At 42.2% G+C, this 14722-nt stretch overlaps 1 protein-coding gene across 22 annotated transcripts in view; it reads left to right on the top strand.

Moving 5' to 3' along the window:
* EPS15L1 (epidermal growth factor receptor pathway substrate 15 like 1) overlaps positions 1-14722 on the top strand; it is a 99778-nt gene that overhangs the window by 17143 nt on the left and 67913 nt on the right. For 18 of the 22 annotated variants that reach the window (XM_060144614.1, XM_060144612.1, XM_060144631.1 and 15 more), the window contains exons 2-6: positions 5976-6017; positions 6216-6305; positions 6770-6817; positions 8456-8551; positions 9263-9325. In XM_060144614.1, the coding sequence (XP_060000597.1) occupies positions 5976-6017; positions 6216-6305; positions 6770-6817; positions 8456-8551; positions 9263-9325 (339 nt within the window). The remainder of the gene's footprint in view (positions 1-5975; positions 6018-6215; positions 6306-6769; positions 6818-8455; positions 8552-9262; positions 9326-14722) is intronic. The other 4 variants (XM_060144613.1, XM_060144611.1, XM_060144616.1 and 1 more) reach the window with 4 other exon arrangements.

Below are 14722 nucleotides of genomic sequence, written 5' to 3'. Positions count from 1 at the left end.
GGCAGATTCTCAACCACTGCGCCACTAGGGAAGCCCCTTTCTCCTGTTTTTTCCTAAAAGTTTTATAGTTTTACATTTACGTCCATGATCCACTTGGAATTAATTTTGTAAAAGTGTGAGACTTAGGTCTCCAGGCTCGTTCTCTTCCAATGGATGGCTAGTTGCTCCAGCACCATTTGTGGAACAGGCCTCTTTCCTCCTGAGTGGCTTTTGCACCTTTGTCAGAAGTCAACTGGGAGCATCTGTGTGGGTTTGTTCCTGGGCTCACTGTTCTGTTCCATGGTTCTACGTGTCTTTCCTCCATCACTGCCACACTGTCGTAATTACTGTAGTTTTATAGCAAGCCTTGGAATTGAGTAGACTGATTCCTCCCACTTTATTCTTTTTCAACTTTGTTTTAACTCCTTTGCCTTTCTGTATAAATTTTAGAGTAATCTTATCTGTATCAACAAAGAATCATGTTAAGCCTGCGTATCAGGCTTAACATGTGATAAGCCTGCTTATCACATGTTGTTGCTTTGGCCTCCAGAAGGCCATTCCACTCAGTTTATTTTCCCACTGGCAGGGCCCAAGATGTGTTTCCACCTTTGCCAACCCTGCATGGCACCTCTCTTTGACTTTGCCAACCTGATAGCAAACAACTGGCATTTCATTCTATTTTGCTGTACCTAAATTGAACATCTCCCCTAACTTTGCTGCATCTCTTCTTTCAGAATCACCTTTTTCTTATCCTTTGCTCATTTTTAAATTGGGATGTCTTTTTCTTCAGGATTTATGAAAGCTCTTTCTCATGTCTCAGTTCTCTCGGCAGTGTTCACCTTAGCTCTGGCTTAGAAACTTCTCATCTGGCAGTTGGAGTGAGCTGTCAGTTTCAGGGAGGTTCAGGATGCCCCAGTTTTTGCTGATGCTCTTTGAGTGCTACTGAGTTATGTCCCGGTTTCCTTACCTGCAGAATGTGGTCCGGCCTGCCTGGAGGGCCGTGCGCACCGCCAAGGTAATGGTTGTGCAAATAGTGAGGGGAACTATCTCTAAGTGGAAGGCGAAGTGCAAGGATTATCAAGTGAGCACTTCTCTAGCCTTGTTTTTGAGTCAGCATCTTGCTTTCCAAGGAGGAACTCAGACAGGGATGTCTTTTGGTGTAAAGTGCCTAACTTCCTGCAAAACTTGGCAACAGCTTTGAAAAACACAGCCGTTATGGGGTCTCAGTTTTCCTGAGGAAATGGCAGGCTGCGCTGGTTTTCAGGTTAGTTCATATGCTTAAGTCAAGTCTTGCACTTTGACCATGTCTGTTGAATAAAATGTACCATGACATAATCACGTGTTTTGCCTTTTCTTAGGTGAGCATGCACGGGAGGCTGTGCAGTGGCCCTGTGTCTGACTCTGTCATGCCTGGGCTGTTTTTGCAGGGTGCAGAGTAGGTTAGTGCCACATGGCCTGGGTCTCCTCTGGCTCCGTCACTCCTTGGCTGTGTGACCCTGAGCAAGGTAACCTCAGTCTCCTCACCCATAAATTGGGACGAACAGTAGTACCTGCCCATAGCATTGTTTGGGACAATTAAATGAGGTACAGGATAGAAAATAGTGAGGCTCAGTAAATGTGATCCACTATTTATCAGAACAAGGCATTATACTTTTCTAAAAGTTTTAAAATGAAAATTAATTTGCTTTACAAATGTCATTTTGAAACAAGCAAGGCCAGCGATCATTGCTTTGTTTTGCATAAGAGCTCCCGCCCATGGATGAAAGCAGGAATCAGAGAGCTGGATGGACTCAATCCTGAGAGGGTTAGGTGTGGCCAGAACCCCAGTCCTCAGGGTTTCCCCTCCAAAGTAGTACTGCTGTGTTCCTCATCTCAAGCTGGTTTTCTCCAGCATTAAAATTGCGCACACTTGCATGAACTGTGGAGTTTAAAGGCCTCCCAGCAGAAGGATGTTCCCTGATGTGCTGCCCTCCCAGTCTCCCCATTTGTAGGTTGCCTCTGGGGTGGAGGTTAGAGCGAAGAGGCCACAGGAACTTTTCTTAGTATTTTAGGAGATCAACTGAAAGATCAAATTGAAAGTTATATTGAACTTCAATGAATAATTCAGAGTCAAAGATGGCGTCTTAGCACAGTGGGCTGGTAGAGGAGAACACCCTCCTGGGCCGGCTCCGTCCGTTCTTGAAGCCATCTCAGAGCTGTCTGCATCCTCTTACACTGAAGGCCTTGTCCCCTGGCCTGTCCTCTGGGCTCGCTTTGGGGTTAGGCAGAGGTGGGCAGCTCTGGTGCCCCCTCTCAGCTCTCAGGGGGCTCTGTCCCAGCAGAGCGGCTGCCTGTACCAACAAGCTGTTTGTGTCCAAGGTCTCTGCCTGTCACTTGGGGACTCGAGGCCTTAGCAGCATTCATCCTCAGCTCTGTTGCAACGGTGTATTGGGCAGCTTGCAGGTGTGACTCCGCTGTCGCCAGGAGGAAGTAGTGTGGTAAGAGGAAGTGCCATTAGATCTGTTGGTGTTCTCCCTTTACTCCCCCTTCTGCTTATGTAGTGCCTGAGGTATGTGTAATTAAATCAGAACCTTTCACTGCTGTCACTCTCCCAGGTTACCCAAATTGATTCCTGTACTTAGAGCGGAATGGGTGAGGCATATTCTGTGGTTTTCCGTTAGTTGTGGGTCATTTGGGATCAACACTTGGCCATAGAGTGTCTGTAGGATGAGCCCTTAGCATCGATGGTCCAAGCTTTGGGCCTGGGGCTTCAGAGCCTTTTCTGGACTATTTGGGGTCTTGTTCCTCTCAATTATGGATCTAGTTCAGAAGCGTTTGGGAAGTTTGAGACAGTTATTAACCATCTATGCTCCAAATATCGTAACTTTTTTTCATTGGAATCGTAGTAGCTTGGAAACCTCTCTCTTGCTTACCATGAGATCTTAAAAAAATCCCACTGGAAATGCATTTCAGACCCGTGCCTCTCTGATTGCTGGCAGGAAGGGGACCTTTGTCAAGGTGGGGGTCCCTAGGGTCTCTGCATTCCATTTCCATGAGCCGGGGCACAGGATGTGCTATCTAGACCCAGCACGGTTACCTTTACTGATAGATGACAACAGCCTGCCTGACTTTGCTTCCTCTTTCAGCCTTACTTCTCTGGGGAGATGTGTTTTGAAAGCATGCAGAGCTTTTTTAATTTTAATTAGTTAATTATTTTAAATTGAGGTTATGGTTGACATATAACATTATATTAGTTTCAGGTGTACGATGTAATGATTTGCTATTTATACACGTTGTGAAATGATCACAGTACTTAACATGCATCACCATATAGTTATAAAATCTCTTTTCTTGTGATGAGAACTTTTAAGATCTACTCTTAGCAACTTTCAGTATACAGTACAGTATTATTGACTATATTAACCATGCTGTACATTATATCTCATGACTTATTTTATAACTGGAAGTTTGTACCTTTTGACCACCTTTACCCATTTCACCTACCCCCTATTCCCATCTCTGGCAACCACCCATCTGTTCTCTGTATCTGTGAGTTTGGTTTCTTGTTTTTGTTTTTTAGATTCCACATATAAGTGAGATCATCCAGTATTTGTCTTTCCCTGTTTAACTTATTTCACTTAGCATAATGTCTTCAGGGTTCATTCACATTGTCACAAATGACAAGATTTCCTTCTTTTTAATGACTGAATAATATTCCTCTGTGTGCATGAGTGTGTGTGTGTGTACACACCACAGTTTCTTTATCTGTTCATCCATTGATGAGTAAATATTTAGGTTGCTTTCATGCTTGGCTATTGTAAATAATGCTGCAGTGAACATGGAGTTGTTGTTTGTTTGTTTTTCTTAGTGTTTTCGTTTCCTTTGGATAAATACCCAAAAATGAAATTGCTGGATCATATGGTAGTTCTGTTTTTAACTTTTTGAAGAACCTCCATACTGTTTTCATAGCAGCTGTACCCATTTGCATTTCCACCAACAGTGTGCAAGGGTTCCCTTTTCTCCACGCCCTCTCCAACACTTTGTTATTTCTTATCTTTTTGATGCTAGCCATTCTAACAGGTGTGAGGTGAGATAGTGTAGTTTTGATTTGCATTTCCCTGATGATTAGTGGTGTTGAGCATCTTTTCACATACCTGTTGGCCATCTGTATGTCTTCTTTGGAAAAATGTCTGTTCAGATGCTCTGCCTATTTTTTAATTGGGTTGTTTGTTTTTTTACTATTGAGTTGTATGAGTTCATGTGGGGTTTTAAACCCTGGAGATCAAACAGGGTGTGATGGTGGACATTGCCATCTAAGTCATAAGAAGCTAAAGGCGACAGCCTCCCCCAGGACGGTATACACAGGGGCCCAGGGCAGGAGGAACCCTCCCTCCAGGGAGCTGCTGTAGCTGTACATTTAGCTCTTTTTTATTTTTGGCTGCACCATGTGGCTTGCAGGATCTTAGTACGGCAGTGAAAGCGCAGAGTCCTAACAACTGGACCACCAGGGAATTCCCCACTTAGCTCTCATTTCTTCTTATTGGTGTTGTCGCCTTTTGTTTCTCAAGCCATTGGCCTTTACCCTCCTTTCTTGCTTTTTCACATTGTTCTGCCTAGTTTTTTAGCTTTTTCTGCCTTTTCAGGATTTCCCTGTTTCTTTTCCCGTTTTTCTTTTTTTTTTTTGACTTTCCTCTGCTGCCTTTCAGATCTTTTTGCTCTTTTCCTTCTGTTTTCCTTCTCTCTTGCTGGTGTTCTTGTACTTTCGCTTCTTTCTGCATTTGCAGGTGTTGGCATCCTCCAGAGGAGCTGACTGTAATCTGGGCATTATTTTTAACCTGAAATGACTTTTTACAGCACAGCGGAATGCAAGTGTTGGGCTGGTTCAAATCAGTGATTGTAACTGAAGGGAACCCACCTCCCCCCAGTTTTATTCATTATGAAAAGTTGCACAACAGCATTCAAAGACTTTTAAAATAAACACTGTCATCCCGCCTCTCATCTGGTACTCATTTTTCCTGGCATTCTTCTCTTTACCTGTTTACACACCAGTTCTTCCATAAGATTAAGCATAATGGTGTCTTCTTCACTTTTCTTGCTCACTAAATCAACGGCAAGTTAGCCATGTCCTGCTTTTTTCCCGTCATGAGGTAAAAGACCAACACGTGTAAGCCTTTACAGCTAACATTTTAGTGGCTGCTGAATTCCTACCCCTGCTGGCATACTCCTGCAGATCCCCTCCTCCCCACTGGCGGGTGGCTTGCTGAGGTTGGGAAGAGAGACCGTGACACGGTGGGATGTGTGAGGGTTTGGCCGCCAACCAGGCTGAATCCAGGCGTGGCCTCAATTTGCCGCTTGATCCTAGACTGGGTGGTTACCTTCTCTGAACAGCGACATCTTGGGGAATCTGGAATGTCTGGAACACGGAGTGTCTTCGGTGCCAAGCTGAGGATTTTGAACTTCCTGCCTGTCATTGTGGGAGCAGTCACTGGCCAGCTCGCTCCTGGCGGCCGGGGCTGGTCAGTGGTTTTTGCGCAGCCCTTGGGTGGGCGGCTGGTGGAGGACGAGATGGGTGGGGATGAGACCTGGAGCAGGGAAACCAGTCTGAAGCTTCTGTGACTGGTGATTCATGATGATGTGCAGAAACTCCTGTTCTGGTTCCGGAGCCAGAGAACGATCTCAAAGGATAAGGGTGTCTTTTCCCTCTGAGCTCCTGGACACACCGAAATCCCATCCGTCAGTGAATAGAAAACGGCTCTGGTCTGCTGCTCCTTCCTGAACGACTGTGTTGTTTGTGTTGGAATCGGGATTATTTAAGAGCATTAACATTTCCTTTTTCTAAATCGAGTTAAGTGTGTTATCTCTGAAAATAAACTACAGTCCACGTATAGAGCACGTTTAAAGTGCATAAATTTTGATTTTCATTATTGTGTATTTTAGTGATAACAGAATTGAGGGACACTTTTTTTTAGAAGGGTTTTGTGTCCACCTTTGACCAATATCTGTGGTTTTGTTTACAGATTCCCACTGGAAATCCATTATATGAATCTTATTACAAGCAGGTAAGTTTTCACTAGTGTCTTTTTGGATTGAAATTAGAGTGAGTGACTCAGAAACCACAGCTGTGAATTGCAGCCCAGTAAGGCCTTTCGTCCCTTTCTGTTTCCAAATTATCAGCTAGCAGCCAGTGTCATGGGTAATGCTTTTACCTGCTGCTCTGTTGCTGAAGCCTTGTCTCAAGTGTTGCTCCCCAATTCCAGGTAGACCCAGCATACACAGGGCGAGTTGGGGCGAGTGAAGCTGCACTTTTTCTAAAGAAGTCTGGGCTCTCAGACATTATCCTTGGGAAGGTATGTGATGAATGATAGCGATTTCTGTGGCCGCCCTCAGGGCTCCCCCGGCAGGTGAAGGCCGGCCTGTGCAGACCCCTCTTCATGCGGTCTGTACTTCCCTTGGAAGTGAGCTGGCCATTGTGAGCGTCTCGGGTCTGTAATTGGTAGATCCAAGTGCTCTGATGGCTACTGCCACACTTTGCTTGCATAGCAGACAAGAGGCCTGAGTGCTCTTGGGATCTTGATAGCTATGGATTTATGTTGGCCTTGGAGCCAGGTGTACCTGGGTGTTCTCTGGGCTCTGCCACTGACCGCTGTGTGCCCCTGGGGGGAGGGAGGGGTGAAAGCTATTCACCTGTTCTGAGTCTGTGGCTGCTGTGGCGTATACATAAGGCCCACATGTAGCGATGGTGGCTCCTGTTTTGTGATTAAACAGTCAATGATCAGTGGTCGCGCTCACGAGCATTTTTGTGTTTCCACAGATATGGGACTTGGCCGACCCAGAAGGTAAAGGGTTCTTGGACAAACAGGTATATACCCGTATACACAGAGCAAGTGGAGGGGCTGGGCCAGAGCCCCCAGGCCGGGTCACCTCTCCACTTCCTTCCTCGTTGTCTCCACTGACAAGTATTACTGGTCATAAGTGCGGACATCAGACTGTTAAAACGGGAAGGTTTCATTTTGAAATAAAAGTCTTTTGAACTCTTGGAGCCATCTTTCATGGTTAGCGTATCTGGTAATATTTTGTGTGCTTACAAGCAGTTGAAATGTTTTCAAAACGTTTTATTTTGAAATAACTTCAGACTCTGATGGAAGTTGCAAAAAATAGTTCAGTGAGTTCCCGTGTATCATTTCCCAGCTCTCACCAAACCACACTGCTCAGAAGCCTGACTCAGAGCTGACCAGTTTTATTGATACCTGCACTTTCTTGTGGTTTTTGTTTCTGTTGTATATAGTTCTATGTAATTTCATCACTTGCATAGATTCACGTAACCATCAAAATAGTCAGGATCAGAACATTCTCAGACCCCAGAGTCTCCCTCATGCAGCCCATTGGTAGTCACACCCTGACCCCTGGCAACCACTGGTTCCTTCTCTGACATAATTTTGTCATTTTGAGAATATTCTATAAATGGAATGTTATAGTACTTATGATTTTTAAGTGGTCATATTTTAATTTAGTTCAGTCTTTCCCCAAACTATATTCCAAGGGATGTTGTTCCTGGTATCTCACTGTCCGTGATCTGACCCGTCGGGAAAGCACCGTTAGCTTTTCCTCCCTCGCTTGAGATTCACAGTACACATCTGGGTGTTAAGGGTTCTGAGGATCTTTGTGTAAGAGAGCCCTGTTAACTTTGCTTAATGCAGTTCTTCTAACCTTACTAATGTCCCCATTTCTCTACACTCTACACGGGCATTCTGTAGACATCAGCTTGAGAAAAGCTGCTTTAGTGCTCATCTCTTTGAAGAAGTTTTTAAAACCATAATTGTGTTTACAGTTTTAAAAAGAGTCCATGTTCTTAGGCCCGTTGATCAATTAAAAAAAAACTAGGTGATGCCACACGAGTCCACTAAGACTGTGGCATGGCCAGTTCTGGGTTAGGAGGAGGGCGAGGAGGAGCCAAGGCCCCTGCTGGCCTGGTTCAGGTCCTTTGTCCTTATGTGGGAAGTGAAGTCCACGTCAGGCCATTGGGGAGTAGGGAGGGTGAGTAGGAGATGCTCTGTTCAGTGAGGCCAGGGGCATCCCAGGGAATCGCGAGTGTCAATTCCCAAACAACTGTGTCTATTTCAAACCATTTTTAAGAAGTCAACGCATATTTGAACCATCCTTTAGACTCTTAAACTGCAGTCTGCTACTTTTACAATCTAGCATTTCCTACATGTTGAGATTATTTTTGAAAATACATTTATTTGAAAATACATTTATTTGAAATTTTACGGTGTTCAGAAAGCAATGGGCTAAGTCCATTTTAGCATATTCATTTAAACAGTGCTCCCAGGGTGAGACCAGTTCTGCTCAACACTGTAAGTGACTTGCTCACATGTGGTCTTCCTTGTTGAAGTAAACTGAAATCCCTCTTTCCCCAAAGCCCACTGCTGCAGACAGCTCTGCCACTGCCGCTGCCAGCTGGGTGGGGTTTACGCCTCCCCCTTTTTTGGATTTGCAGGGTTTCTATGTTGCACTGAGACTAGTGGCCTGTGCACAGAGCGGCCACGAAGTTACCTTGAGCAATCTGAATTTGAACATGCCGCCGCCTAAGTTTGTAAGTGTCAAAATCCTTCAAGTTCACGTTCTTCTAATATCATCTATTTATCTATTTCTCCATGTTTCCTCTCTCCCTCTTTTTAATTTTTTTTTAATTGCAGGGAAATTTACATAATCTAAAATTAGCTGTTTAAAAATGAACAATTGGGTGACATTTAGTGCATTCACAATATTATGGTAACCATCACTTCTAACTGGTCAGAATATTTTCGTCACCCCAAAAGAAAACTCTACACCCATTAAATAATCATTCCCTATTTCCCCCTCCCCCAACCCTTGGCAGCCACTAATCTGCTTTCTGTCTATGCATTTGCCTGTTCTGGACATTTTATAGAGTCATACAGCTGGCTTCTTTCACTCAGCATAATGTTTTCAAGGTTCATCCACATTGTAGCATGTGTCAGTACTTCATTCCTTTTCGTTGCTGAATAAGATTGCATTGTGCGGTCTACCCCATTTTGTTTATCCATTCATCTGTTGGTGGACATAATAATTCATGCACAAGGAATTGTTTGCACACCTGTTTTCAGTTCTTTTGGGTCTATACCTAGGAGTAGAATTGCTGAGTTATATGGTAATCCTGTGTTTAACTTTTTGAGGTTTTTCTCCATTTTGAAAGCACTTTGAAATGTGTACCCTTATAGTGAACACATCCTCCAGTAGTAGAATTCTGTGCCAGCTACAGTCCAATGTACCTCTTTCTCCTCAGCACGACACCAGCAGCCCTTTGATGGTCACGCCGCCTTCTGCAGAGGCCCATTGGGCTGTGAGGGTAAGTGACCGGGGAAGGCGCCCCTCGGCTGTCTTTCACATGCAGTCGTTTAGCCATTTATGACGTTCAGAACATTTCATAGGACGATTGTATCATCCACTCTGTTTCAGAGTGAGTATGCCACAGAAGTTGGACAAAATACTTTTCCAAATTAGAGTCTTTGCAAAGGCTATCTATCCCCTTTTCCTATAATTGGGTTTTGCCTACTAAGGCAGTTAGCTAAGTTTCAGATGTTGGACTCTGAAATGTTTACAGTTGAAATCTCGTATTTCTAGGTCATGTTCTGTGGTTTTGCTGCTTGGGTTGGTTAATCAGGATAGAAGGAGAAATTGTGAGAACTCTCAAGCATGAAGACTTCCAGGATGGCTTCGTAGCTTTCTTCGTTATTTCCAGCCAGTTTATGCGTTATAATTCTTTCCTTTCTGTTTTGCTCCTATTGCTTTTTGAAAAGCTTCTCTCAACACTTAATGTGTTCTTTTTAAGACAGGATGTTGTGGCTGTAGAGCTGTGTTACTGCTTCTAGAAAGAAAAACGAGTGGTGTCTCCTAATAAGTGCGGAATTTACTCCAGAAGGCAACTTGTGTATGGCTTGGAGACAGTCTTCCAGTAATAAGACCTCCTCCCAACTCACTGTGAGCGGGTTGTCACATTTCCTCACTTTTATCTGGTTTAAATACTGACATTAATAGCAGTCCTGCTATGAAATAGACACCCCTCACCCACCCCCCAGCCCCAAGTGCTTTTTTGTCCCTTTTTATGGGGTTGGTGTGTTCCCTCCTTGAAAGGGTTTATATGGGAGAGGTCGGGTGCAGGGACAGGGCAGGAAGAGGCCTCAGGTGACTGAGGGGTCAGGAAGTTGCCTTTGTGAGCAATCAAGTATGTTGCTGCAGTGCCGAAGGATTTCTTTCTCTGTAGTCCAATTGCACGGCGCCTACTTTGAAAAGCAGCTGCTTTGTTGTGAAAATGGTGCCAAAGGGATCTTATTATTCCTTGAACGTTTCGGCCCCTTTCTGGCAGGAACAAGAGAAGAGCTGGCGGCTGAGGAGCCTGTGAGGCCTTGAAGAGGGGAGTTGGGGCAGGAATGGCACCGTGGTGGGGCAGAGAGCTTTGCAGTCCATTCAGAGAAACGGTGACAAGTGTTAATGTTCTTTTCTGTGGTGGAAGTTCCTGGGCTTCCTGAAGCCTGAGCCAGCGAGTCTGACAGATCCAGGGAGAGTTCCACACTCCAGGCGGATGCAGGGAGTTGGGATTCTCATTGCTTATGGTGACTTGAGTACACAGTGTCTGCTTGTGCTCTGATTTGTTTTTTCTCTTTTTTTTTAAAAAATTGTAAAATACACATAATATAAAGTTCACTATCTTTTTTAAAAAAATTATTTTTATTTTTGGCTGTGTTGGGTCTTCGTTGCTGCACATGGGCTTTCTCTAGGTGAGGCAAGCAGGGGCTACTCTTCGTTACGGTGTGCAGGCTTCTCATTGTCGTGGCTTCACTTGTTGCAGAGCATGGGCTCTAGAGTGCAGCCTCAGTAGTTGTGGCACACGGGCTTAGTTGCTCCACGGCATGTGGGATCTTCCTGGCCAGGGGTCGAACCTGTGTCTCCTGCATTGGCAGGCGGATTCTTAACCACTGTGCCACCAGGGAAGCCCTGTATGTCTTCCTTGGAAACATGTCTGTTCAGATCCTCTGCCCATTTTTTAATCAGGTTGTTTTTTGATATTGAGTTGAATGAGTTCTTTGTATATTTTTAGATACTAACCCCTTATCAGATAAATCATTTGTAAATCTTTTCTCCCATTCAGTAGGCTGCCTTTTCATTTTGTTGGTGGTTTTCTTTGCCGTGCAAAAGCTTTTAAGTTTAATTAGGTCCCATTTCTTTATTTTTGCTTTTGTTTCCTTTGCTTTAGGAGACAGATCCAAAAAAAATATTGCTATGATTTATGTCAAAGAGTGTTCTGCCTATGTTTTCTTCTAGGAGTTTTCTGGTTTCTGGTCTTACATTTAGGTCTTTAATCCATTTTGAGCTTATTTTTTTATGTGGTGTAAGAAAATGTTCTAATTTCATTCTTTCACATGTAGCTGTCCAGTTTTCCCAGTACCACTTATTGGAGACATTGTTGTTTCTCCATTGTCTATTTTTGTCTCCTTTGTCTTAGATTAACTGACCATAAGTGCATAGGTTTATTTCTGGGCTCTCTGTTCTGTTCCATTGATCTTTGTGTCTGTTTTTTGTGCCAGTACTATACTGTTTTGATTACTGTAGTTCTGTAACATCAGTTAGGGAGCTTGATATCTCCAGCTCTGTTCTTTCTCAAGATTGTTTTGTCTATTTGGAGTCCTTTGTATTTAATACAAATTTTAAAATTATTTGTTCTCATTCTTTGAAAAATGTCATTGGTATTTTGATAGGGATTGCATTGAATCTGTAGATTGCCTTGGGTAGTATGGTCATTTTAACAATATTAATTCTTCCAATCCATGAGCACGATATATCTTTCCATCAGTTTGTGTTGTCTTCCGTTTCTTTCATCAGTGTCTTGCAGTTTTCTGAGTATAGATCTTTTACCTCCTTAGTTAGATTTATTCTTAGATATTTTATAGTTTTTGATGCAACTGTAAATGGGATTGTTTCTTTAATTTCTCTTTCTGATAGTTCGTTGTTAGTGTACAGAAATGCAACAGAATTCTGTATATGTTGCATCCTGCAACAAATTCATTGATGAGATCTAGTATTTTTTTGGTGGTGTCTTGAGGATTTTCTATGTATAAGTATCATGTCATCTGCAAACAGGGACAGTTTTACTTCTTCCTTTCCAATTTGGATTCCTTTTATTTCTTGTCTGATTGCTGCATCTAGGACTTCCAATACTGTATTGAAGAAAAGTAGCAAGAGTGGGGGCATCCTTGTCTTGTTCCTGATCTTAGAGGAAATGCTTTCAGCCTTTCACCATTGAGTATAATGTTTGCTGTGGGCTTATCATATATGGCCATTATTATGTTGAATTATGTTCCTTCTCTACCCACTTTCTGGAGAGTTTTTATCTCAAATGGATGTTGAATTTTGTCAAAAGCTTTTACTGCATCTATTGAGATGATCATATGATCTTTATTCTTCAATTTGTTAATGTTATGCTATTGATATTGAACGCATCCTTGCATCCCTGGAATAAATTCCGCTTGATAATGGTGTATGATCCTTTTAATGTATTGTTGAATTTAGTTTGCTAATATTTTATTTTTTTGCATCTATATTCCTCAGTGATATTGGCCTGTCATTTTCTTTGTCTGGTTTTGGTATCAGGGTGATGCTGGCCTTGTAGAATGAGTTTGGAAGCTTTCCTGCCTCTTAAATTTTTTGCGGTAGTTTGAGAAGGATAGGTGTTAACTCTTCTTTAAATGTTTTGTAGAATTTGTCTGGTTCCTGGACTTCGTTGGGAGTTTTTAAAATTACTAATTCAGTTTCATTACTGGTAATCCGTCTGTTCACATTTTCTATTTCTTCCTAATTCAGTCTTGGGAGAGTATACATTTCTAGCAATTTATCCATGTCTTCTAAGTTTTCCAATTTGTTGGCATATAATTGTTCATAGTAATCCCCTATTATCCTTTGTATTTCTGTGATGTCAATTATAATTTCTCCTGTTTTATTTCTGATTTTATTTATTTAGGCCCTTTTTTTTTTTTCCTTGATGAGTCTGGCTAAAGGCTTATCAATTTTGTTTATCTTTTCAAAGAACCAGCTCTTACTTTCATTGGTCTTTTAGGTCTCTTTTTCATTTATTACTGCTTTGATCTTTATTATTTCCTTCCTTCTACTAACTTTGGGTTTTGTTTGTTTTTCTTTTTCTAGTATCTTTTGGTGTAAGGTTAGATTGTTTGAGATTTTTCTTGTTTCCTTAGGTAGGCTTGTAGCACTATAAACTCCCTCTTAGAACTGCTTTTGCTGTATACCATAGATTTTTAAAAAAATATTTAAATTTTACTGGAATATAGTTGATTTACAATAGTATACCACAGAATTTGGATCACTTTGTTTCCATTTTCATTTGTCTCCAGATATTTTTTGATTTTCTCTTTGATGTCTTCAGTGACCCATTGGTTGTTTAGTAACATATTGTTTAGAATGCATGTGTTTGTGTTTTTTGCAGTTTTTTTCCTGTAGTTGATTTCTAGTCTCATACTGTTGTGGTCAGAAAGACTGATATGATTCCAGTCTTAAATTTATTGAGACTTGCTTTGTGCTGTAGTGTGCGATCTGTCCTGGAGAATGTCCGATGTGCACTTGAATGTGTATTTTGTTGTTTTGGGATGGAATGTTCTATATATATCTATTAATTTCATCTGATCTAATGTATCACTTAAGGCCATTCTTTCCTTATTGATTTTCTGTTTAGATGATCTATTGATGTAAGTGGGGTATTAAAATTCCCAATTATTATTGTATTACTGTCAGTTTTTCCCTTTATGTTAATATTTGCTTTAGGTATTTTGGTACTTCTATGTTGGGTGCATATCTGTGTTTACAATTGTTACATCTTCTTGTTGGATTGACCCCTTTATCATTATGTAATGCCCTTCTTTGTCTTTTGTTACAGTCTTTGTTTTACAGTTCTTTTGTCTGATGTAAATATTGCTACCCCAGCTTTCTTTTCATTTCCATTTGTGTGGAATATCATTTTCCAACCCCTCATTTTCAGTCTGTGTGTGTCTTTAGATCTGAAGTCTCTTAAAGGCAGCATATAGATGGGTCTTGTTTTTTATCCATCCAGCCACTCCATGTTTTTTGATTGGAGCATTTAGTCCATTTACATTTAAAGTAGTCATTGATAGGTATGTACTTATTGCCATTTTGTTCATTATTTTCAGTTCGTTTTGGTAGTTTTATTATTGTTGTTCCTTTTTTTTCTTTTTTTTAAATGCATGCTTTTCTAATTCTTGGTGGTGGTATTCCCTTTTTTTTTTAATTAAATTTATTTATTCATTTTTTGGCTGCGTTGGGTCTTCCTTGCTGCACGTGGGCTTTCTCTAGTTGCGGCGAGCGGGGGCTACTCTTCGTTGTGGTGCGCGGGCTTCTCATTGTGGTGGCTTCTCTTGTTGTGGAGCACGGGCTTTAGGCATGTGGGCTTCAGTGGTTGTGGCACACGGGCTCAGTAGTTGTGGCTCATGGGCTCTAGAGCGCAGGCTCAGTAGTTGTGGCACACGGGCTTAGTTGCTCCGTGGGGTGGGATCTTTCCCGGACCAGGGCTCAAACCCATGTCCCCTGCATTGGCAGTCGGATTCTTAACCACTGCGCCACCAGGGAAGTCTGAGTTCCTTTTTTCTTCTGCTCTTTTCCCTTGTGATATGGTGACTTTCTTTAGTGTTATGTTTGGATGCTTTTCTCTTTTGTGTCTATGTAG

Source organism: Lagenorhynchus albirostris, chromosome 3, assembly GCF_949774975.1.
Source record: "Lagenorhynchus albirostris chromosome 3, mLagAlb1.1, whole genome shotgun sequence".
NCBI classification, from domain to species: domain Eukaryota; kingdom Metazoa; phylum Chordata; class Mammalia; order Artiodactyla; family Delphinidae; genus Lagenorhynchus; species Lagenorhynchus albirostris.
Note: the sequence above shows the minus strand (reverse complement) of the source record. Positions and strands in the feature narration are given on the sequence as shown.